We start from the raw sequence: 25,832 nt of genomic DNA on the forward strand, positions 1-25,832 counted from the left end.
TCCTCTTGGCTGTTTATGCATAGTAGAATGTTCTTAGAGAAACCAGAATCTGAGAGACCAGTGAGGAGACCATTGTAGGAAGCCAGTTGAGGAATGAAGGTGGCCTAAAGTAAGGGAGTGGAATTAGGGCTGGAAAAATGTGTTGTTAAGCCATAGAGAACTAATTCCAGCTGTTTTCAGCCAACAAGTACATTGATCACATCTTCTCATTTATATATAATTTAAATATTAGAACAAGGGCAATTTTTCAATTAATATATGTCATCAGTCTTTAATTTTATGAAACTGAATATTAACAATGTATATTTAAAATGCTTTGTAAATAGTAATGTTTAATACAGATGCCAATTGTTAATATTATGCAGGATGTTCATTGTTTTAATTCCTTGGGAAAAGAGTTAGTATGTGAATATATTATTTTATTGGAGCTAGAGAAATACTGTTATCTCAGACCTAGTGTGTATTGTGTGTTTTTTATTTCCTTGATTTAACCATTTTTCTCTTCCTCCATAATATAGAAAATTCAAATCACCTGTTTGAGAGAAAAACTCTTGAAATTGTTACAGGTCTTTAATGGCTTCTTACTGCCAACAAATAAATCAGAATTTCTTGGTGTGGCATTTCAAGGTTCTTTAAGATCTGGTCCTTGCTTACTTTCCTACTTTAATTTTCTTAGCACTTCATTTCATGCACGTGCCCCCTCCACCCACTCAAACCCTTGAGCTACACTATGGTGTTGTCCTCCCCCCCCCCCCCCAGTTTATAAAATATATTATCCAGCTTATTAATCGTACTTTACTTGGAATGTTTTGATGTTCATTCACTTTACCTGCTTCAGATGGTTGACACAGAAGACTTGCCTGGAGGTGATATGCGAGAGCCAGATTTCATCTTTCCACTTTGTTGATATATTGCTGGTACTCTCTTTTTTTTTTTTTTTTTTTTTTTTAAGATTTTGCTTATTTATTCATGAGAGACATAGAGAAGCAGAGATATATAGGCAGAGGGAAAAGTAGGCTCTGCAGGAAGCCTGATGCAGGACTTGATCCCAGGACGCCAGGATTGTGACCTGAGCCAAAGGCAAGAGTTCAGCCACTGAGCCTTCCAGTGCTTGTTAATGTGCTTGGTACAAAGTGGATGTTTAATAAATATTTCAGTAATCAGTGTATTAATTATTCAGAGTTGGCATTTCAGTATTTCCTATGGATTGGTGTACCACTTTCTGGGTGCACAGACACATTCATAAACATTCCATGCACAGAAAATGTTTGTGTGTGTGTGTGTGTGTGTGTGTGTGTGTAAAAGCAGTTGTTACATACTTCTATAGTCTCAAACAGCTGACTGCTTGGATTACAGAGGATTGTATTGTAGATCTTTAGGAATGATCTAGGTTTATTTGAGAGTCCCTCCCTAGGAATGTCAGCTCTGAGCTTGCATTGAAGTCATTGTACCAGGTGCCAGCTACATTGACTTTGGGAATTCCACGAGGGAAAGAGGATTGGCACATTCCTTTCATCCCTCAGATATTTCATTATCTTTTGCCATAACAACCTAAGCAATGATGTGTCTCTGCTAAGATGCAAAGATCTTGGAATGCTAAATTCCACAAATTTCATGTGTTTAGGAAGGATCTTTCCTCTAAACTTCTGTCATGATTCTGAACAGAAGGATATTTATATCTAAAAATAGGTATGGAAATATTAAGTTCCTAGGTCACAATTTCTCATCTGTAGGTATTGCTAAATTTTAGTATTTTGCGCATGTGGTATTTATGACATGGTTTTGATTTTTCTCATGTAACTGGTGTGAAATGTGCTTTAACCTATTTTTTGCCTTTTTTCTCTATTTTTAAAATTACGTGATGAAATTGACTTTTTGTATAGTTCTATGAATTTTAACCTCTGTAGATTTGTTTAACCGCACAGTCAGCAGAGCAATTACATCATCCCAAAAAAACTTTGTTGTGCATTCCCTCTGTAGTCTCATCTTCTCCCCACCTCGTAATTCTGGCAACTGCTGATCTGTTCTGTCACTATAGTTTTGTCTTTTCCAGAATGTCACTTAAAAAGAACCATGCAGCATGTAATGTCTTGACATTGGCTTCTATTGGAAATTCAGCATACTATCTTTGAGACTCATCTAAGTTGCTGTGTGTGTCAATAGTTCCGTTCATTCTTTTTTTATTGCTGCTTGTGTTCCATTGTGTGGATGTACCACTCACCTATTATAAAAGGACATTTAGGTTGTTTGCAGTTTAGGGCAGTTACAGCTCTGCTATAAACATTTCTTTTTTTTTTTTTTTTTTTTAAAGATTTTATTTATTTTTTTGACAGAGCACAAGCAGGAGGAGTAGCAGCAGAGGGAGAGGGAGAAGCTGGCTCTCCGCTGAGCAGGGAGCCCAGCCCAGTGCAGGGCTTGATCCCATGATCCCAGGATCATGACCCAAGCCGAAGGCAGGTAGATGCCCAACTGACTGAGCCACCCAGGCGCCTCTGCCATAAACATTTCTGTATGGGTTTTTGTGAATATAAGTTCTCATTTCTCTGGGGTAAATACCCACCAGTGGGATTGCTGGGTCATGTGGTAAATATATGTTTTACTTAATGGGAAACTGCCAAACTGTTTTCCAGAGTGGCTATATCATTTTATGTTCTTCCTGGCAAAGTATGAGAGTTCTAGTTGGTCAGCATCCTCATCAGCACTTGATAACTGTCAGTGTTTTTTATATTATCTATTTTAATAGGCACATAGTGTTGTTTTGTGGTTTTAATTTGCATTTCCTTAATGGCTACAGTTCAGCATCTTTTCATATGCCTATTTGTTATTCATATAACCTCTTCAGTAAAGAGTTTTGCCTGTTGTTGTTTTGTGTGTTTTCTTAATGTCTCTACCCATTTTTGTTTGGCCTTTATATATCCTCTGTAAGTAATGTTTCTTGTTCCCATTACTTATTTTCTTATTAAAAGATAGTGTCACAGGACTTTGGAGATAGACCATCAGCTGGGTATTAAATGTGGGTTACTCTGTAAATCACCTTGTGATCTTGGACATATTATTTACCTGACAGGATTTTTATGAAAATTAGAAAATTTTAATTGATGTACATGAAGTGCTTGACACATAGCTGTATCTAAACCTTTCTTTCCCTCCATATCTTAGAGTACATTCTCTAGAATGCTAGGGTTTTGAAATGCTCAGTGAAAAGACACCTGGGATACACTATATGATGTAGCTGCTTTTTGAAGGGCTACTATGAACATGAGTATATTATTGGCTCTAAGAAGTTAGATTTTGTTATAGAACTACTTTTATTTAACAGTTCCTAATCTTATTTAACTATGGAAATACTTGGCCTACGACAACTACTTAACCTACTTTTATGGAACACACTTTGGGAAATACTGACTTAGCATGTTATCCCAAACAGTGTGGCACATGATAAATATTCATTATTTATCAAATTTATCAAACATATATATATATATATATATATATATACATATATATGCATGATTCATTAACTACTTTAAGTACTTTATTTTTCAATTTTTGTTTATTTCTTGAGAGAAAGTATGTGTGGGGGCGGGGGTAGAGGGAGAGAGAGAATCCTAACAGGGCTTGATCTCATGACCCTGAGATCAAGATCAGAGCTGAAATTAAGAGTCGGACACTTAAGTGACTGAGCCATTGAGGTGCCCTGTATCTAAGTATTTTCAAAATACTGACCTGTGTCTCAGTATTATCTTTCAAAGATGAATTTTTATCATAAAATATAGAAGGAAATTGGAGCAAATCTGTATAATCTTGTTAAGTTCTTTACCTGATAGTTACTATGAGAATTTGATAATTAGATTTGTATCAGTTAGATATATACTGATATGATAATTAGATAGATATATACTGATTTTTCAAAGCCTCATATTCTATTTAAGTAATGTTTTGATACATGGGAGCAGTGCAGGAAGTAGAGTATAAGAAAAGGTTTTTTATCAATACAAACAACTTCAGAGAAGCCTACTTTTTTTTTTAAGATTTTTTTTTATTTATTCATGATAGACAAAGAGGAGAGAGAGAGAGAGGCAGAGACAGAGGCAGAGACACAGGCAGAGGGAGAAGAAGGCTCCATGCAGGGAGCCCGACGTGGGACTTGATCCTGGGACTCCAGGATCACACCCTGGGCCAAAGGCAGGCGCTTAAACCACTGAGCCACCCAGGCTGCCCAGAGAAGCCTACATTTAAACACATTACATCAATCCAGATTACTTAAGAGATTAATATAGTTCTATTATTCTGTGTTACCCAAATATAAAAAGTGTAGCTACCTACAGCTTTTAATCAGATTTTCAGGAAGGCTATAGGGTAATGATAATCTGTGATAAAAGCAACCACAAACAGAAAAGTTAGAAGGGATAGGCACAGTTCCCTCTGTTTTCTAGCTCTAAGACAGATTAATCTTAAATTCATGGTCAGAAAATCAAGATATCACCTGCACCAGAAATTCCATTATAAACATCTGTCACTGGTAATTTATGAAGCTACCATCAGTATATTTGAGCCAGGTCTTTTCTAGGACTGCTTACCAGTCCTTCACCAGCAAGATGTGTTAATCTGTATGTGCTCTGTGACTGTTTTACCATGCATTATATTGTGATGAAGGAAGGGGTTAACATAGATCCTCTCTGTGAACTGGAAAATTAATTGTTCTTTTATATAAAATTCTAAGAATTCCAGATTAAAGTGACTATCTGTAATTAGAGTGTGCATATTATCTGCATTAAATTGAAATCAGTTTTCGTCCAAGCATCCCATGTGATCTGTTAATTAGAAAAGGCATAAACTTTATTGTTAAGGTTTGAAGTTAGGTTTTGGTGTATATTTCTTCTATTTTATCTTCACTAACATTTTATATAGCTGTTCATATCAGACACTGTTTTATGGTCCTTACATACAATCAGTATTTAATTTTTATCTCATTTTTATTTATTTATTTATTTATTTTTAAAGATTTTATTTATTTATTCATGAGAATACACAGAGAGGAGAGAGAGAGGCAGAGACACAGGCAGAGGGAGAAGCAGGCTCCATGCAGGGAGCCCGATGTGGGATTCGATCCCGGTCTCCAGGATCGCGCCCCGGGCCAAAGGCAGGCACTAAACCGCTGTGCCACCCAGGGATCCCCTTATCTCATTTTTAGAGAAATAGTACTTTTATATATTTTGGATGAAGAAACTGAGGCACAGATAGGTTAACTTGGTGAAGGTCACACAGTAAGTGGTACAACTAGGATTCAAACCCAGAGACTGGCTGTAGAGTTTGTGCTTAACTACTGTGTATTGCCTGCCTGTTCATACTCCCTGGAACGGCTGCCTTGCAGGGTGGTTGTGATTAATCAAATTTCATGTATTAGGTACTCAGTAATTGAGAAATGATATTATTATATATTTTTGTTAAACACAATTAGGAAGAGTTCTGCAAAGCATCCCTTTTAAACATCTCTTTAAAAAGCCCAGAAATTACATATCTAAATCAGGTATTCATGCTTAAAAATTTTTTTCCCCACATAATAAGGAGTTATATTGAGAAATCATATACTTTTTTTCTTTATTTTATTAGCTTAATGTATTACATTGATTGAGTTTTGTGTGTTGAACCAACCTTGTATTCCTGGGATATATCCCACATGGCATGGTGAATATTTCTTTTAATATACTCCTGGATTTGGTTTCCTAGTGATTTATTGAAGATTTTAGTTTGCATCTGTGTTTATAAGGGATATTGGTCTGTATTTTTTTTCTTGTGATATCTTTGTCTGGCTTTATCTTTTCTTAAAATTGTTCTCTACCCTCTGTGCCCTGGTCATGGAAGAGGCTTTATTTTACTCACCCATTTCTAGCGGTAGATCAGAGGTCAGTTTCACTTCATGAATGCAGAAAGCCAAATACTCAGGCAATTATGGGGACCTTTAAAACATTTTGACTTTGGCAGCACAAGGCAAGTGATCCCTGGCATTGGAGGATGTTTAATAAGGCACATATGCTTTTGCAAGACTCTTACGGTTCTTTTGTGCCTTGCTGATAATAGGGTGGATTTATTTTTAGTTATTAATTACCCATAGTTTCAAGGTTCATAAGTGCTAGAGGCAGAATTTCAGAACTTATTCCAAATTGTCTCTCTGAAGGGGTGCCTGGGTGGCTCTATTGGTTAAGTGTCCAACTCTTGATTTTGGCTCAGGTCATGATTTCAAGGTTGTGAGACTGAGCTCTTCTTGAGATTCTCTCTCCCTTTTCCTTTGCCCCTTCCCTTGCTTACATGCATGTATGTACTCTCTTTCTCAATAAATAAATCTTTAAAAAAACTCACAAAATTATCTCCCTACGTTATAGCACATAGCCATTCATCTGAGAAATGGGATAATAGTATCTTTCTATCATATCAGTGTTAAGAGGAGAATTAGTGATAATATAGATGAATTCCCTGGCTTATATAAGCAAGTACTCAAAAACTGTTAGATTCTAATTTTCTGTTCCTGTCTTCTTTTCCCTACTAGATGGTATGGTGCTCAAAAATCCAGACTTTAAGTTTTGTTCCTATGGCGTTAGTATAATGTTGCTTCCCCTAACCTCCCACTCCCTGCCTCTTATTATTATACCTATCTCTTATTCCTTTTCCTCACAATCTTGCTTACCATTTAGGAAGAATTTTGATGTCTAATTTATATTCTTTCTTGGTCTGTCCTGTAGATGTTATTGAGCACCATATTTTGCCCTTCTATCATCAGGATAGAATCAGTGGAAATCTAGCAAAACTGAAAGGAGAATTGAAATTAGTCATACTCTTTGCGATAGTTTAAATACACAAAGCCACTCCTTTCTTGACCTGGGCCCAGCTATCTTTTCTTTTTTTTTTAAGATTTTATTTATTCATGACACACACACACACACACACACACACAGAGACACAGGCAGAGGGAGAAGCAGGCTCCATGCGGGTAGCCTGACTTGGGACTTGATCCCAAGTCTCCAGAATCAGGCCCTGAGCCGAAGGCAGCACTAAACTGCTGAGCCACCCAGGCTGCCCTGGGCCCAGCTATCTTGGTGAAGAAACTTCGCTGGCTCCTGCTCTTAAGGATTCTGTATTTTTATCTTTAGATACCTCTAAAGTATTCATTTTCTTTCTTTCCTAAGGTCTCTGTAGCTCTCACCTAATATTTGGACTAGTGGTCTGGGAAGACTTTCGGTAGTTGTAGTAATGTTAATGCAGAGTTTTCTGCTGTCCTATGGTTTTTACCTCGCATGATAAAGGAAGCCAGTGATAATAGCTTTACTGTGAGTAATTGTTCATAGTCATGTGAATACACAGTATTTATGTAGTACGTAGAGTACTAGGGATTCACAGTTTGATGCTGACAGATATCCAAATAAAAGTAACTTAAATGGAGACCCTTTATTAACAAAGGTGTATTAAAAATTTTCAATAATTTTGTAATTTTAATGGTAGTCTTGTTTTAAGCTGGAGATGGTTTGCAATGAAATCACAGGGATTGCATTCTGAGCATGTTTTTTTATAGATTATTTGAACAAAAAGTATATATTAATATAAGCATTAACCCCAAAGAATTTTGCTGAATGATGGTGTTTTTCTTCTTAGCTCTAATGCTCATACTATAGGGAGGATTCTGTTGCTTTGGACAACTAGTAGCTGCTGAAATAAGGGTCATGAATAAGGTCTTTGTTTCTTAGTTAAGGCAATTGGAAATACCTGAGCTCAGCAGGAAATAGCTTGCAGCCAGGAGCCAAGTATAGGGAGTGTAGTATATGCACATAGACATGTCTCTTCAGACATATTAGAAGATTAGCTCCACGGATCTGATACAGGAAAAACCAGTGTCTTAATTTTTATTTATTTTTTTTAAGCATTATATGAAAGGATTGTTAAGTTACTAAGTTCTCTTCAGGTCAGTGACAGGTGTCCTAAAGGATAAGGTTAGAGAACCTTAAGAACTATAAGAATTATTTCCTAATGAATACCCACATACACATTTTTTGTGTGTGGTATGAGATGAGCCATACATTAAGGGAAGACTTTTGTTCGGCTCTTCCTGTCTTTGAGGACAAATCAAAAGAAAAGACACCATCTATTCTATTTTGGCCTAAATAAGATTGTTCAAAGAAGAGGTGAAAGTTGTCCAGTTACTGAGAGAAGAGGTTCTGTTTTTGTTGCATTTGGGATTCTGGCATGACCTATACAAATATTTAGAACTCTTCCCTGAGTCATTATGCATTAATTCTGGAAAAATTTGTGATTATTCTGCCAGGAATAAATGGCAGAGATGTCCAGTTTTCTGTGATAGAATGGACTAGATGGTAAGCATGTGTTTATCATTCTTATTACTCTCTGGTTTGATTCTTAAATGTCATTCTTAAATATGGACAGAGGAATCAAAGTCAATTCACTTGGGGAGTCTGGCTGTTCTGAAATTCTTCTCCAGGGAAAGATACCTTCTCCAGGTATTCCAGTTTTTATATCACTCTCTATTGAATGAGGGAGGCATCCTGAAATTGTGAAAGGAGCATGGGGTTTGGAGTTAGACAAGTGCAAGGATTTTGTACACTGGCTTCACCACCTCTGGAACTTGAATAAGTTACCTAACATTTCTGAGAATTTATATGTTGGTGATAATAATGCTTGTCTTTCAGAGCTGTAGGTAATGATATTATAAATTATACATCAATTAAAGTGTGTAAAGTGCAGGTGGCTCAGTGGTTGAGTGTCTGCCTTTGGCTCAGGTGTGATCCTGGGGTCCTGGGATCGAGTCCCATGTCGGACTCCCCGCAGGGAGACTGCTTCTCCCTCTGCCTGTCTCTGCCTCTCTCTCTCTCTGTCTCTCAAGAATGAATAAATAAAATCTTAAAAAAAAAAAAAAAGGTGTGTAAAGTGCTTGGTATGTATGTACTGCATAAATGGTAGCTGTCATTACAGTCCTACTGTAGAGGACTAGGATTGCTTTGAGTCAATTTTAATTTGCATGAAAACTTCGTGGGCAGCCCCGGTGGCCCAGCGGTTTAGCGCTGCCTTTGGCCCAGAGTGTGGTCCTGGAGACCCAGGATCGAGTCCCACGTCAGGCTCCCTGCATGCAGCCTGCTTCTCCCTCTGCCTGTGTCTCTGCCTTTCTCTCTCTGAGTCTGTCATGAATGAATGAATGAATGAATGAATGAATAAATAAATAAATGAAAAGAAAACTTCGTGATGGTAGACATTTGTGCACATTAATTTAAAAATACTTGAGGGCCTACTATGTGCAAGATAAAGTGATTAATACAGAGAAAAATTAGTGATCATATTGTTGAATGCAAACAGCTATCTGTTTATAGTCTGATCTGACTATGGCTCGGTGACTCTTTCCCAAATGCATATATCCTAATATTATCTCAAGACGACTATGCCTTCAGAAAGAGGAAAATGATGATGTGAGAAATGACGAGAAGTAGATGCTATTAGGGAGATAATATTGAAGAGATACTCTTAGAACACAAGGATTCCTAATTCCCACATTATATCACTCTCTTCATACAAGATCCTCTTTCAAGAATGACGTCTGCAGGTGGAACTACACAAGGCAGGATAACACTTCCTGTTAGGAAGAGTTTTGGCTTCAGACCCCATTGAAGAACTACAATTAGGACCAATTTATAGATTTTGTCTCTAGCTGTGTGAAAAGACCCTATCTTCTAATAAGAAACACAAGGAAAATGCAGATGGGGAAAATGTGGCTTACTCAGTATCTCAAATATAATAAATTATAACAAGTCCTTTGTTTCCTTGAGAGTTGAATTGAAAGCCACACTTCTGATTCAGCTTTGTGAGGAAATGCAAGATCTAGGGAGCCTTCAACTTCTCTTTCATAAAGACCAGTGCATAATTAAGTATGCCACTTAAAAATAAAATTATAAGCTCATTAGAATAAATCTCTGAAACACTTTGAAAACTTTGCATTTTGACAACATGTAAGGACTGTTTATACTTTTGGGTAGTTGGTGTTTTGGCCACAAAATGGGTAAAATACTTCAGGAGTGGATTATATCTTGTGTTTTATTTTAAATTTTGTTCATCCTTGAAAATTTAAATTGTTTATGTTTTGTAAATGTATAAAAACTAGCTACCTATGATGGAGTTTGCTTTGAAATTCCTTGAAACCATATCACTTCTACAGATCTTGAATCTTAGGGATCTGAATAACTAGAACAGAAATCTAAATGAAATAAATCAAATTTGCACATTTCCCAAACAAATCTATGCACTGAGTTCCTTCTTTTGCCAAGTTCCAAATCTTAAATTACAAAAATTGGTAGGTTATGTTTTAATTTTAGCCTTAAGGCTAAAATTGCCCTAAGAGTATGTATTAGGAAACATCTTGAAGAACAAGATAAGGAAAAGACTGGATTAAAATGTATGGCAAATGTTATCAGTAATTATTTCTGGGTAATGAGATCATGGCTGATTTTATTTATTTTTAAAAGAAGTTATTTATTCATGAGAGACACAGAAAGGCAGAGACATAGGCTGAAGGAGAAGTAGGTTCCCCTTGAGGAGCCTGATGCAGGACTCTATCCCAGGACCCCGGGATCATGACCTGAGCCGAAGGCAGATGTTCAACCACTGGGCCATTCATGTGCCCCTCATGGGTGCTGTTAATTGTCTTCATCTTTCTTTTATTTTTATTTATTTTTTACTCCACCCCCCTTCATTTTTCTTTTAGTTTCTAAAAACGGGCAGGTATTGTTTCTATAATTAAGAAAAAGTGGCGTGGCATGTCAACAAATATTTATTGAATACATGTTCTAGGAAAACAGGTAAGTGTAAGATGTAATCCCTATCCATACATAGGGTGAAGCTGGAGTCACACATTGTAAATAATAGTACTGTGTATTTTTCTGTGCTGTGCAGGGTTTCCTCCCCAAATAACTAATAGAATAATAACTAATAATAACTAATAACAAATAATTAGAAAAATCTGTGTGACTGTGATGCAGTGTAGAGTTAGAAACTTTATTTTAGGTGTGAGGGAAAATACTTTGAGAAACTGAAGAGAAGAAATATGAGTTGTGTTCAATTAGTTCACTAGGTAACCGGAAAGGGAGAATGTAGAAGGAAAGAATTTGTAGATTGAACAAATGGACATATTCAGAGAACTTTTGGTAGAGCTGTACATAGATGAACATAAGGTACAAGAAAGACTGGTGAGAGGAGAGGTAGGAGAGGCTGAAAAGGCTAAGTGCCAGATCATGGCAGATGTTTCTCATACCATGCTGAGGAATTTGGAATTTAACTCTGTGCGGTAGAGAGCCCAAACCTTTAAAGGTGTATGTGTGTGTGTGTGTGTGTGTGTGTATGTGTGTGTGTGTGTTTAAAGATTTATTTATTTTTAAAAGATTTTATTTGTTTATTCATGAGAGACACAGAGAGGCAGAGACATAGGCAGAGGGAGAAGCAGACTCCCTGCAGGGAGCTCAGTGTGGAACTTGATCCCAGGATCCTGGGATCATGATCTGAGCCAAAGGCAGATAGATGCTCAACCACTGAACCACCCAGGCATCCCAAAGATTTATTTTTTTTATTGGAGAGAGAATGCACATACGCATGAGCAAAGGTGAAGAGGGGCAGAGGGAGAGAGAAACTCAAGCAGACTCTGCCGTGGAGCCTGACAGGGGACTCGATCTTAGGACTTTGAGATCATGACCTGAGCCAAAACCAAGAGTCTGATGCTCAACTATGCCACCCAGGCACCCCCCAAACTCTTAAAGGTTTTAAGTAGGAACGTAACTCGAAGTGGTCTTGCCCTTTCAAAATAGCAGTTTAGAGGCAATGTGGATATTACATTAGAGCAGAATGAAACTAAAGTCAAGAAGATCAGTAGATGAATGTTATAGCCATGCAGGCAAGGAAATAGGGCATAAATGAGGACAGTGGTAAGGGAGTAGAGTACACAGATTTGAGAGATTTGGGAGCTGGAGTCCATAGGATAGTAGTGTTGGAGGGAATTAGGGAAGAAAGAGGATTCTAGAATGATGATGAGGTTTCTGGATTGGATACCTGGGTGAATGGGTATGCCATTAACAACAACCAGAACACACATGCATGCACACATGCTAAACTGAAAACGCAGAAGTAGGAACAAAATGGGTTTTTGGTTCTTTTAGGATATCTAAGTATACTTAGCCATAGGCTATAGGAGTCAGCTGGTCAAGAGAGTGATTTGGGGTTGGTGAGATTTGAGAGCTGTGATAGGCTGAAGAGTGCCCTCTCAAAAGATACCCATGCCCTGATCCGTGGAACCTGTAAATGTTACATTGCAAAAAAGTGGGGAGGGGAGATGTCTTTATAGATGGAGAGATTATCTTGCATTATCCAAATGAGCCCTAAATGTAATCAGTATCTCTATAAGAGGGAGACAGAGGGAGGTTTCACATGCAGAGGAGATGATGATGTGACAGTGGAGCAGAGAGATCTGAAGATGCTCGTCTTAAAGATTGGAGTGATGTGGCCACAAGCCAAGGGATGCTGGTAGCAACCATGAACTAGAAGAGGCAAGCGATGGATTCTACCCTAGAGCCTTTAAAGGGAGCTGATGCCTTGTCAGCACCTTCATTTTGTCCCAGTGATACCAGTTTCTGACTTCTGGCCTCCAGAATTCTGAGAGAATGTGTTTCTGTTTTTTAAGTCAAACAATTTGTGGCAGTTTGTTAATAGCAACCACAGAAAACTAATACAGGAGCTGATAGCCTCGAGTTTATAAATAAAAGTAATGGATGTGAATGATTTCACCTAGAGAGGATGCATGGAAGAAGGAAAGAAAAAATGAGGATAGATGTTTCTGTTATCTAGTACCATCCAGAAATAAATGATTTTGAATTAAAGAGTATTTTGTCAACTGAATACAAAACTTTGTGATTATTGCCACTTTTTTGGTTGATAAAAAAATGTCTTGATGGAATACTACTACTTTCCTTTGTCTTTTGTATAAAATGTTGAACCGTGTTGACAACTCTTAATGTCCATTGGGATAGACTTCATTTATATTCTAGTCTTATAACTCTGTCTTTGAAATCTGGATGTTACTTTATATTCCTTTTGTTCCAAACCAGAGAGAGATTTATTAGTTTCCTTTTCTATATCCTCTGTTACTCCCTTCTTCAAGAGATTTCTTAAATCTATCATTGTCCATTTCACAAACAGGCCCTTATCATCCCTGCTTAGTTTTCTGCAGCAAACTTTTAGATAATTGTTCTATCTGCAGGGGGTCCATTAGAAGCATTATAGACCGGTCTTATTTATTTTTTTTTAAAGATGTATTTTTTTTGCTTTAGAGAGAGAGACAGTGCATGTGTGTGGGGAGGGGCAGAGGGAGAGCATCTTCAGGCAGACTCCTCGCTGAGTACAGAGCCTGACATTGGGTTCAATCCCATGAGATCATGACCTGAGCTGAAACCAAGAGTTGGATGTTTTAACTGACTGAGCCACCTATGCGCCCCAAATTTTCCTCCCCCCACCCCCCGCAATAGGCTCCATGCCCAGCGTGAAGCCCAATGTAGGGCTTGAAGTCAGGACCCTGAAATCAAGAACCAGAAGGCTGACTGACTGAACCACTCAGGTGTCCTAAAGCAGTCTTCTCTAAATAGCACAGTGTGTTACTACTTCTCAAGAATCTACAGTGATTACCTATTGTATCCCAATACAGTCTGAATTCTTTTGTTTGGATGTCAAGATTGTCTGTCATTTGCCTCACAAATATCTCACATTACTTGACTAAGACGTACATATATTTCCAAGCTTTTCTTTTAATCAGGCCACGTTTCTCATGCAGCAAAAATCACTGAACTGGATTAAGGAATGGGCCAGCTGGGCTCCTCTCCAGTGTCGATTTCTAAAGGTTCTCTGGAAGTGTAACAGGGAGAAGAAATTGTTTTCTAAAAATCCTCTCATAAGGAGTATTATCTGTGGTATTGGGGAATATTTTCCTAAACTGTTTGGGCTAGAGCCTGAGACCACCAATGGGCATGGGAAAGTGCCTGCTGAGGTGGGTAATTCTGGTTAGCTGCAGGGTCTTTTGCTGAGTCAGGGACTCCTGAGTTTAGGGCCAGAGATGAATTATTCAGGACCACTTCTTCCTTTCTGTTTTCTCTTCTCCCTTAGCACAAATTTCAGGCTTCTTGCTAAGTAAATGTTAAACACATATTTAAAGACTGTTGTTTTGAAGATGTATTAATTATTAGCCTACCTAGGTTCCGACGTGTCTTGGTCTGATCTTGTAAAACTTAAAATACTCAAAGCCTTTTCTCTGCCTTGGTTTATATTGTGTGTGTGTGTTCATGTTTTTTTTTTTTTGTTTTTTTTTTTTAAGATTTTATTTAATTATTCATGAGAGAGAGACACAGAGAGGCAGAGACATAGGCAGAGGGAGAAGCAGGCTCCATGCAGGGAGCCTGACGTGGGACTTGATCCAGGATCAGGCCCTGGGCTGCAGGCGGCACTAAACCTCTGCGCCACCAGGGCTGCCTTTTTTTTTTTTTTTTTTTTTTAAAGATTTTATTTATTTATTCATGAGAGACAGAAAGAGAGAGTCAGAGACACAGGCAGAGGGAGAAACAGTCCCCATGCAGGAAGCCCGACGTGGGACTTGATCCCAGGACTCCAGGACCACACCCGGGACTGAAGGTGGTATTAAACTGCTGAGCCACCCGGGCTGCCGTGTTCATGTTTTTAACCCCTGCTTAGAAAAAGGTGCTCTTCCTTCCTCTGTAACGGAAAACTTTGAGTCCAAAGTATGTTGACATCTATGGTTTTGTAATTAGAAAAAGCTCCTACTCTAACAGGAACAAATGAGTCCTGTTTAGAGGATTTGGTTAAGTATAGAGCATGCATTCTCAACAGGGGTGATAATAACTTAGGTATTTACAGTGGTTTGTGACCCTCCAAAGCTCAGTGCTACCTTGCAAAATCTTATCCTTTTATACTTTGTCTTATGGGGAGAAATTGAATTAAGTTGAATTATTAAGTTAAATGTAATTTTAGTCCTTAGAGTAGTGGTAAATGAAAATAAAGTTTGGGAAATGCTAGTGTAGAGAAAGGGAAAAGATGCTGCTAAATAGGTTTTATTTTTGTTATAAGAAGTCTCACACTGAATTTTTTGAATGAGTTAATCCTTTTTTACCAGTCATTTATTAGTAAAGCACTTTGCTGGGTTTCATTGGGTAGAGAAACATGATGGTTCTATACATGTAGAAACTTAATCTTATTGGAGAGAAAGAGACACACAAAAAAGGAAGTAATAAATTATAGTAAATACACTATAGAAGATGTCCCAATATAGTGTGACAGTTGTTGTTCTAGGCAAAGGCAAAGATTACTTAATCAGAAATGGTCAGAGAGGTCGAGTTCAGGGAGAATCTAGGAACTTTAGCTACACTTTGAAAGATAATACAGGATTTGAATAGACGAGGAGGGTAAGCATGGTCCTAATTAAAATAGCATTTTGATTTTTGTGACTTTTTGTGATAATACTCCAATGTGAGACTGTATGAGAGCTAGGGGGATTATAACTACTATTCCTAACTGATCTAAAGAGAGTTATTTTTGCAAAAATTTAGAGTTGCTTATTTTTATTTCTGTACTTCAGACTTCTTGTTATCCATGCAGATCTTCTAACTTGAGCCCAACACATTTATTCTTATCTCTTAATAGATGTATTTTCCAGGTAGGAAGGCACCCCTTTTAGACTACTGAAAGAATTAAAGTTTTAAGTAATGGTGTCAGATTTTCCCCTAAGCATTTTATATGCTTAATCTCATTTAAGGATTCGTAAAAAGTACTTACCATTTCCTTCCTGTTTTACAAATGAAAATTGTACACTCAGATATTGTAAATAATTTCTTCAACTTGACACCTCACCTTTTGAATGGCAGAGCAAGGGCTGCTTAATACAGAGCCTGAGTCCTTTGATTTAAAAAAAAAAAAAAAGTCTAAAAAACCTTAACATTGAGATTGTTTTTGTTTTGAGAGACCAGTTTTTGTTCCTAAAGCCTTGAGTTCACAAAGGAGAAAGGTAAGGAGGTGAAAACGAAGGGTGAAGTAGATGATATGGAATTGGTGCTCTGCTTTCTTAGACTTAATAGTCAGCTGCTGTGTTGGGAGGTTGAGTAGCGAGGGTTAATAGAAGGCAGGACTATGGCAGCTGCCATCCTTGAGACCATCTGGTTCTGACACTAGCTTTGTTTCTTCATCTCAATAATAATGGAATTGAATATATTTTAAGGTCTACTGTTTGATCCCAAAATGTTAACTGAAAGACCCCTGTCTTAGAAGTACTTTTCTGTGCATTGGATTCTATAATGCTGTCTGTTTCATGCTGGTAGGAAAAAGGGATAGGTGGTCTGTTGTGGGGATAGTTCATCTGAGATGGCCATCCACTCTAAGAATACATGCTGTTATAAAAATGACAGCTCCAGTTGTGAGGTGTTTGAAATTGAGGGCCTACACATAGAGAAGGATCAGAATTTTTTGTCATATCTAGAAGTAAGAGTGCCACTGGAGGTTATATTTCCCATTTGTTGATATTAATTTACTGTGTGTGCCTCTAACAACTTACAAAGTAGGAAACACAAACAGCAAAAGCAATGAGAAAATGCTTTATGTCATGAGGAATAAATTGCTATGTAGTTAGCAAAAGAAATGGAAAGTGAATTGTGAATTTAAACAAGTTACTGTTGTTTGCCTTTGAAATTATAAAAAAGATACATAGAGACGATGAAGTAAACATTTATATGTCACTGAGTATAAAGTGGTAAAATTTTTTGGAAAGTGATTTGGAAGTATGTATCATGAGTCTTGAAAGTGTCCTTTGACTTGAAAATTTGTTCTGAGATCATGTTAATCAGAGAAAAATTGGGAGGGATACAAAGTGCACATAAGTGTTATTACTAGGTGACTTGTAATTTGGTACGCATAAGTGTTATTAGAAGTGGTGGTACCTCTGCAAGATGAAATATATATAACCATTAGAAAGAAGGCTTTTGAAGATTTATAAGAATATGTGAAAGTTCTTGATACATAGTTTACAAAAGCAATGAATACGCTTATATACTCATTTATTAACACGTCAGCTGTAGTTAATGCTGTCGATCTTCCCTCCTTCCACATACAGAATCCCCTTCTCAGCCTTAGGTGTTTTCCTTCCTTGCCAACTATTCTTAATCTCCTTTGCTGACTTCTTTCTCTTTGCTCCCCTAATGTAGATGTTCCTTAGGGCTTAGTACTGGATCCTAAACTTTAACATTTTTTATTTTTTAAACTAACATACAGTAAAATCAGCTCTTTTGGGCATATACAGTTCTATGAATTTTAGCCCATGCATAGATTTATGTAACCCCCACCACTGTCAGGATACAGAATAGTCATCATTTCTCCCAGAAGCCCATTGTGCTCACTTTTTTAGTTACACCTTCCCTACTCCTGACCCCTGGGAACCACAATGGTTTTGTCTTTTGGGAAATATATGTTTTCAATAACGGCTTCTTTGGGAAGCTCAGCATAATGCCTTTGAGGTCCGTTCGGGTTATTGTGTGTATCAGTAATTCATTCCTTTGTTATTGCTGAGTAGTATTCCATTGTATGGATATACTACAGTTTGTTCATCCATCCACTGAAGAACACTTAGATTATTTCCAGTTAGGGATAGTTGGGAATAGAACTGCCATAAGCATTCACGTACAGGTATTTGCTTAAATGGAAGTTTTCATTTCTCCAGGACAATTACTTGCAATAGTGGTATTGCTGGATCCTATAAGTGACATTTTATAAGAAATTGTCAAATTGCTTTCTAGAGTGGCTATACTATATGGCATTCCACCCACCAATTTATGAGAGTTCCAGTTGGTTTGCATCTGTAGTAAGCACTTGGTATTCTTAGAATTTTTAGATTCATCACTCTAATACATGTATAGTGGTATCTCATTGTGGTTTTAATTTGCATTTCTTTAATGGTTGCTGATGTTGAGTATCTTATTGGTCATTAATTTTGGTGCAGAGAGTTTTTGTCCATTTTTTTTTTAAGCTCTTATTTATTTATTCATGAGAGATACATAGAGGCAGAGACACAGGCAGAGGGAGAAGCAGGCTCCATACAGGAAGCCTGATGTGGGACTTGATCCCAGGACTCCAGGATCATGCCCTGTGCTGAAGGCAGGCGCTAAACTGCTGAGCCACCTAGGGATCCCCATCTTTGTCCATTTTTAAATTGGGTGGTTTGTTTTCATACTACTGAGTTTGAGAGTTCTTGATATCTTCTGGATATATATCCTTTGCCAGATATAAAATTTGCAAATATTTTCTCCTGTCTATAGCTTATCTTTTGATCGTCCTAATGATATCTTTCAGAGAACAAAAGTCTGAATTTGCTTTTTATTGCCTTTTGTGCTTTAAAAAAAACTGCTTTATTGAGCTATAGTTTACATTTCATAAAACTTAAGTTTTAAAAGATGTACAATTCAGTGATTTGTAACAATATACATAGTTGTGTAACTCTCACCATAGTCTAGTTTTAGAGCATTTCCATCACCCAAAAGGTTCCTGTGCTATTTTATAGTCAGTTGGCATTCCTACCCATCCCAGGTAACCACTCATTTTGCTTTCTGTCTCTATACACATGTTCTTGTGGGTATTTCATGTGAAAGGAATCATGCAATATGTAGACTTTAGATCTGGCCTTTTCCACACAGCATAACGTTTTTAATGCTTTATGGAGATATAAATTGACATACAAAATTAACCCATTTAAAATGTAGGACTCAGGCCAGCTGTGGCTGCTCTCCCAAGACAAGCAGCTCCTCCGGGCAAGTAGTTCTGTGTTGGGAGCCACGTGTTGTGCTGGACGTGCCAGGAGAAGCGGCTGCAGGATGAGGTGGTAGCCTTTGACTACCAGTCCAAAATGCTGGCTTTAAAATGTTCCTCTTTCAGTGGAAAGCCGAACCATGCAGACATCTTGCTCATAAACTTACAGTATGTTTCAGAAGTGGAAATAATTAATGACTGAACAGAAACCCCTTCTCCCCTAGCTTCATTCAGTGTTAGTAAGGTTGTAAAACATTTTAGAGATGTGGAAAGCCAAAAGATACTGCACTGTTCACAAGCCCAGCCATCAGAGGAGGAGGCTGCCCTTCATTCTGGGTCCACACACACACACACAGGACTCTTCTAGCATCCAGCCAACCAGGCGATTGTGGTGGCTTCGGTGGAGGCAGGCCAGAGGAGGGAAAGGATCCTATATTTCCTGTTGGTGCTTGTTAACAAAGATCTTAGACTTGAACAAACAAAACACCCAACAAAACAGAACAGAAAATAATTTAAAAGTTGAAACATTATTTGACTAACAGACTTTGGTCCACCATGTCCTCTTTACCGCACCCTTCTGGAACAGTCACCTTAATTTTATTTTTGAAAATTCCTTTCCTGCTCTTCCCTTTCACCTCTGACTCTTCTAGTCTGTCCCTGTCATTCTGCTTTTATAAGTGGCTACACTTGCCCTCTGAGTGATGGAAAGAAACTTTTATATCTCCTCTTCCAAAATAAAAGTAACAAGCTGTGATAGATGAGACTAGAGCACTAGACAGAGGTCTCATTTTAAATTTGTCTTTTATGAGATGCCTGGGTGGCTCAGTGGTTGAGGATCTGCCTTCTGCTCAGGGCGTGATCCCAGGGTCCTGGATGGAGTCCTGCATCAGGCTCCTCGCAGGGAGCCTGCTTCTCCCTCTGCCTATGTCTCTGTCTCTCTCTGTGTCTCTCATGAGTAAATAAAATCTTTCCAAAAAATTGTCTTTTTCACCCCCCCCCCCCTTTTTTTGCACAGGGCATGGCTTGAATTAGTTTTCTCTTAACTTTAAATATATATATGAAAATACATATTAAAATGCTGTCTAAATATTTTCTGCTTCGTACAGGTCTCTTTTTACTAATCATGGCTGCTCTTCCTACCTCATCCCTTTGAAAATAAAAACATTTATCCCTCCCCACCACCTCTAGCCAGGCAACTAACTTGACTTGGTTCACAGCAAGAATCTTCTGCAGCACTCTATAGCCAGTGTTTGCAGGCAGGATTCGGCTTTGAGAGTGCCTGATGGCTTTTTAATCTTTAACTGTGTGTGTACCAGTCTCATATTTGGCCAGAACCTCAATATTCTCCCCCTGCCTTTTGTCTTACTTCATGGTACTATAAGAACTTCTTCACCGCTCTCCTGTCTCCTAGATGGGAGAGTCAGCTGCCCTGTCTCCTGTGCCCTCTGTAAGAAGAATTATTTTGCATGGCATGTCTTAGCTCCTTCTTAAAGGATTTTTTTCTTCTATAAGAAATCTGGAGCCCAGGGATGCCTGGATGGCTTAGCAGTTGAGTGCCTGCCTGTGGCTCAGTTTGTGATCCCAGGGTACTGGGATTGAATTCCACAGGAGCCTGCTTCTCCCTCTGCCCGTGTCTCTGCCCCCCCCCCCCCCCCCGTCTCTCATGAATAAATAAATAAAATCTTGAAGCAAGCAAGCAATCTGGAGCCTACCTCTCCTGGTCTCTCAAAGTCTGTGTCCAGAGCCACTAGCCAAGGAGAAAGCTTGAGTGACCTGTAGTTTCTTTTCTCCCACCAACTTCCTGCTTTTCTACCCTTCCCATCTCCCTTAAATTTTATAGGCTTACGATAGTTTGTATGTGCTCAGCCGATGGGCAGAAAACCTGGAGAGAACTTCTGAATTTTAGCCCACCAGTTTGTCTGATTTGACTAACCTGCTGAGTGTGAATACTGGCACCTGTTGCCCCAGTGCTTTCGGGTCAGTCCGGTGGGGGCAGAGTGTGCCACCAGCTGAATGCCAGGCACCTAGTGGAAAGTGGGTGATGCTCATGTGACTGGTTAGAGCTTTGGGGGTGGGGTGGGGGTTAACTACTATCTTTTTGGTCATGATTTCTTTCCTTTTTTAAAAAAATTAAATAAATCAAAGTGTATGATTCAGTGGTTTTAGTATATTCAGAGTTCTTCAATCATCAATACAGTATACTCTTAGAATATTTTCACCGCCCCAAAAAGAAACCCCCTAGCCATTAGCAATCATTCCATATTCCTCCCCACATCCTGACCCTCGGCTACCACTAATTTACTTTTTGTATCTATGGATTTACCGGTTCTAGACCTTTCATCTAAATGGAATCACACAACATGTGTTTATTTTGACTGGCTTCTTTTACTTGGCATGTGTTTTCAAGGTTCATGTATGTTATAACATGTATTAGTATTTCCGTTTTATTTATCCATTCAGTAATATTTTGGTTGTTTCTACTTTTGGCTGTTATGAATAATGCTGTGAAGGTTCATATACAGGTTTTTGTGTGGACACATATTTTCATCCTTTTATTTTTAACCTGCTTCTATGTTTGTATTTGAAGTGAGTTTCTTTTAGATAGCCTCTAGTTGGATTATACATATCTATTATGATAAACCACCTTATATTTTGACCATTTTCATTTAACATTAGTCATTGATGTTTGGTTTTAGGTCTGTATTTTATTCTTTTTGTTATTTCTTTCCTCTTTCCTGTTTTCTCTTGGATTATTAAATGCCTTTTTAGTACTCCATTTTCACTTATCTGTTGTTTCTGACCATATCTCTGTGGTTTTTCCTGTGGTTGCTGTAGGGATTTTAATATACATATTGAACTTTTCACACTACTTTGAATCCATATTTTGCTGCCTCAGGTGAAATATGGGAACCTTGCCATCATATAGATTTTTCTTTTCCCTATGTTATAATTGTCATATATTACATCTACATGCATTGAAAGGTCCCTACAGATGACGTTACACTGTATGCTTCCAACCATCCTATATTAAGAACTTGAAGAGAAGAACAGTCTATTTACCATCTTTATTTTTCTTTCTTTATTTCTAATGACCCAAAATTTACTTCTGGTATAATTTCCATTGTGTCTGAATTGAATACTTTTAAAGCAGGTCTACTGGCAGCACATTCCTCCCTTCAAATGAAAATGTCTTTATTTCATCTTAATTTCTAAAGGATATTTTCTGTGGACAAAGAATTTTGAATTGACAGTTTTTCTCTAAGCACTTAAGATAATAATGTTTTTTCACTTCTTTCTAGCCTGTATGGTTTCAAGTGAGAAATCCACAGTATTCAAATCATTGTTCCCCTATAAGCATGATCCTGCACGTCTCTCTCTTCCTAAATGATCTCACCTAAATTAATGGTTTTATTTTTTAAAATTTTATATATTTATTCATGAGAGAGACCTAGGCAGAGGGAGAAGCAGGCTCCCTGCTGGGAGTCTGATGCAGGACTCAATCCCAGGACCCCGGGATCATACCCTGAGCCAAAGGCAGATGCTCAACTACTGAACCGCCCAGATGCTCTTAGATTCATGGTTTTAGATATCATCTATACGTTGATGTCTGTAGCCCAGGATCTTCTCTGAGGTTCAAAATTATATATCATGGTGTTTAATTATCTCCCTCAAATTTACTTGTCTATAGTGGAACTTTTGATTTATACTGCTATTGCTTTGGAGTAATTTACATGGCCATCTGCCCATTTGCTCAAGCTTGTGACTTGGCAGCCATTCTTTAGTTTTACCCTGTCTCTTCTTATATCCAAGTAATCTGTAAAGCCTATCAATTCCATTTTGGAATTTGGATTTTTAAGTTCTTCCACTTTGTCTTCATGACACCATCCAAGCCAACTGGAGCCCATTCCTGAACTGCTACATATTTGCCTATCTTTAATTTTGTTTCTTATCAAATCCATTTTTTTTTTAACCCAGTAGCCAGAGTGGTCTTTTATAAAATGGGAGACAGAATATATGACCTCCATGCTTGAAACTGTTCATAGGATTTCCATTGTCCTTGGAAAAGAATCCTTATGTGTTTGATCTGGCCATATGGCTGGTTCTATCTTACTAACTTCTTTTCATGCTTTTCTTCTGACTTTCTCAATTACAGCCACACTTTTCATTTCTTCCGCATAGCAAGTAGGTTTTTTCCTGCTTTCAGGTTTTTGCACTGGCTGCATTATCCCTGCTTAGATTCTTTTGTTTTTGGCATTTGCTTAAGTGTCACCTTTTCTTTTTTTTTTTAAGATTTTATTTATGAGAGAGCGTGCACATGCGCGCATGAGCTGGAGGAGGAACAGAAGGAGAGGGAGAAGCAGACTCCCCCGTGAGCAGGTAGCCTAGCATGCTAGGGTTATGACCTGAGCCAAAGGCAGGCACTTAACCAACTGAGCCACCTAGGCACCCATCATCACCTTCTTTAAAGTAGTGAAATTCCTCCCCTCCCCAGCCCACTATCTTCATTTCTTATGGACTTTATTTCTTGCCTAACCCCTGATATTTCCTGCCTAGTGAAGTGCTTTGCAAATAGTAACCACTCAAGAAATATTGGCTGAATGAATGAAACATGCAGATTAAAAGGGCCAAATGCAAAGGTATCAATATTATTTTAATAATTTAACAAGTGGAGCTGTAGAAATGGGTATGTGTTGTTGTCTATTTATATATAGTTCCCAAATTTTCTATAATCATGTGTCACTTTTATAAACTGAAAACAAAGAATTTTAAAAATGAGAACATGTCTAATAGTTTTGTTGAGTTTAATCTTGGGTTTCATATATCATTTTTTGGTTATTTTTGCATGCATTCTTTTTCATTTTTTCTTTAAAATGTTTAAAAGCTATTCAGTTGTTTAGATAGTTAAAAGCAGCATAGAATCACAAAAGTATTCATTTTCTTTATACTATACTTTTGTCCTGTCTTAATTTTTCTAGCTTTTTTTTTTAAACCAAGTTTTTCTAGCTTTCTGAGTCGTAACTATTATTTGGTAATTTGAAGAGCAGATTTACTGACTAAATAGTAAATTATATGATATGGAATATATATTTGTATAGAATATGGATTATACAGCTCCTTTTCCTTATTTTTTTTTTAGATTACTGAGGGAAGGAGAAATTTAACCTGGTATTTGAAACATTGAGTCATTAAGTGACATAACTATTAGTCATTTAACTCTTGCTTTATTGACGTTAACAATACTGACTTATAAAGGTTAATTTCATTGAAAGTATAAGCTTTATATTTTTAAGTGGTTAATTATCTATGTCAGACATTCTTTCTCTAAGGTTAAGTTATAGTTTTGTTTCAACTCTGTGGAAGTCTTTGTATATTATACTTTTACTCTGTTTCCTTTATCGGCCTGAAACCTAGCACAGTGGCTGGTACATAGTAGGTACTTATTAAATTAAAAAAAAAGTTTTTATTTATTTATTCATTCGTGAGAGACACAGAGGCAGAGACATAGGCAGAGGGAGAAACAGGCTCCCTGCGGAGTCCAGGACCCTGGGATCATGCCCTGAGCTGAAAGTAGATGCTCAACTGCTGAGCTACCCAGGTGTCCCAGTGCTTGTTAAATATTGATCAATGAGTGTTCTTAACTGTACAGTTAGAAACATTCTTGTGTTATTTTTATAGATTGTATCACTAAATAATGTATTATTTGCAAATTTTACTAGTTTAATTCTCAATAAAGTACTCTTTTTGCAAATTTTACTAGTTTAATTCTCAATAAAGTACTCTCATTTTCAGATTTTTACATTTATTTAACTTTGTTCCTATATATTAATAAAGATTTGGCTTTTGCTTTTTAAAAAAATTTTTTTAGTTTATTAACAAGAAAAACTATTCCATAACCCAGTGTTTGTGTTTCATAGTTCAGGAACACAGGACAGTCAGTGACAAACTTCAATGGAACACAACCCAAAGAAATTCTTTATATTCTAAATTCATTTTGCACTCTGAAAGAAAGATACCAGCCTTCTTTTTTTTTTTTTTTTTTAAAGATTTTTTATTTATTTATGACCAACACAGAGAGAATGGCAGAGACACAGGCAGAAGGAGAAGCAGGCTCCATGCAGGGGGCCCGATGTAGGACTCGATCCCGGGTCTCTAGGACCACACCCCGGGCTGAAGGTGGTGCCAAACCGCTAGGCCACCGGGGCTGCCCAGATACCAGCCTCCTTCATCTCCTCAAAATCTTTCATGGAATCATAATTTCTGTAGAAATCTGCATATGCCTTCTTTCTTGGTTCGGCCACAGCAAACTTATAGAATGTAGCCCAGGGATACAGCGAAGGCTCCAACAATATGAAATCACAGATGTTTGGCCAGAAGGCCTCGCATCTGAGGTTTCGTCAAAACACTTGAAGTCATGGTAGTTATTCTCCTCAAATCCAACGTCCTTCCTAACAGAAATGGACCGGCTTTTGCTTTTAAAAGTTTTAACATTCTGGAGTTTTCAACACTGTCATGCTATTTATTTTTTAAATTTTATTTATTTTAATTTTTTAAGAGTTTATTTAAGTGATCTCTATATCCAACGTGGGCTCAAACTCACCACCCCAAGACCAAGAATCACATGCTCTTTTGGGGCGTCTGGGTGGTACAGTCAGTTAAGTGTCAAACTCTTGGTTTCAGCTCCCTGCGTCCAGCTCCCTGCTCAGTATGGAGTCTGCTTGAGATACCTTCTCCCTCTGCCCCTCCTGCTCCTGCTCTCTATTTCTCACTCTCTCTCCAATGGATAAATACATCTTTAAAAAAAAAAAAAAAAAAAAAAAAAAAAAAAAAAAGGTCGCATGCTTTCTCAATGGAGACAGCCAGGTGCCCCTAAAATTTTATTTCTTTTTTAAATTGAAGTATAATTGACACACTAATGTTGCATCAGTTTCAGGTGTACAACAGTGATTTGA

At 37.6% G+C, this 25,832-nt stretch overlaps 1 protein-coding gene and 1 pseudogene across 5 annotated transcripts in view; one reads left to right on the forward strand and one right to left on the reverse strand.

The window, feature by feature from the left end:
- The window catches only part of ABL2 (ABL proto-oncogene 2, non-receptor tyrosine kinase), a 115,796-nt gene that overhangs the window by 53,764 nt on the left and 36,200 nt on the right, over nucleotides 1-25,832 (forward strand). The window contains exon 1 of one of the 5 annotated variants that reach the window (XM_025430158.3): nucleotides 23,265-23,519. The exons of the other annotated variants lie outside the window; for them this stretch is intronic. Within the exon in view, the coding sequence (XP_025285943.1) occupies nucleotides 23,492-23,519 (28 nt within the window). The 5' untranslated portion in view covers nucleotides 23,265-23,491. Of the gene's footprint in view, nucleotides 1-23,264; nucleotides 23,520-25,832 lie in introns of those variants that run through there. 5 annotated transcript variants of the gene reach the window in all.
- Nucleotides 25,071-25,421, reverse strand: LOC112648638 (cytochrome c oxidase subunit 6C-like; annotated as a pseudogene).

The sequence above is a fragment of the Canis lupus genome, chromosome 7, assembly GCF_003254725.2.
Source record: "Canis lupus dingo isolate Sandy chromosome 7, ASM325472v2, whole genome shotgun sequence".
Taxonomy (NCBI): Eukaryota; Metazoa; Chordata; class Mammalia; order Carnivora; family Canidae; genus Canis; species Canis lupus.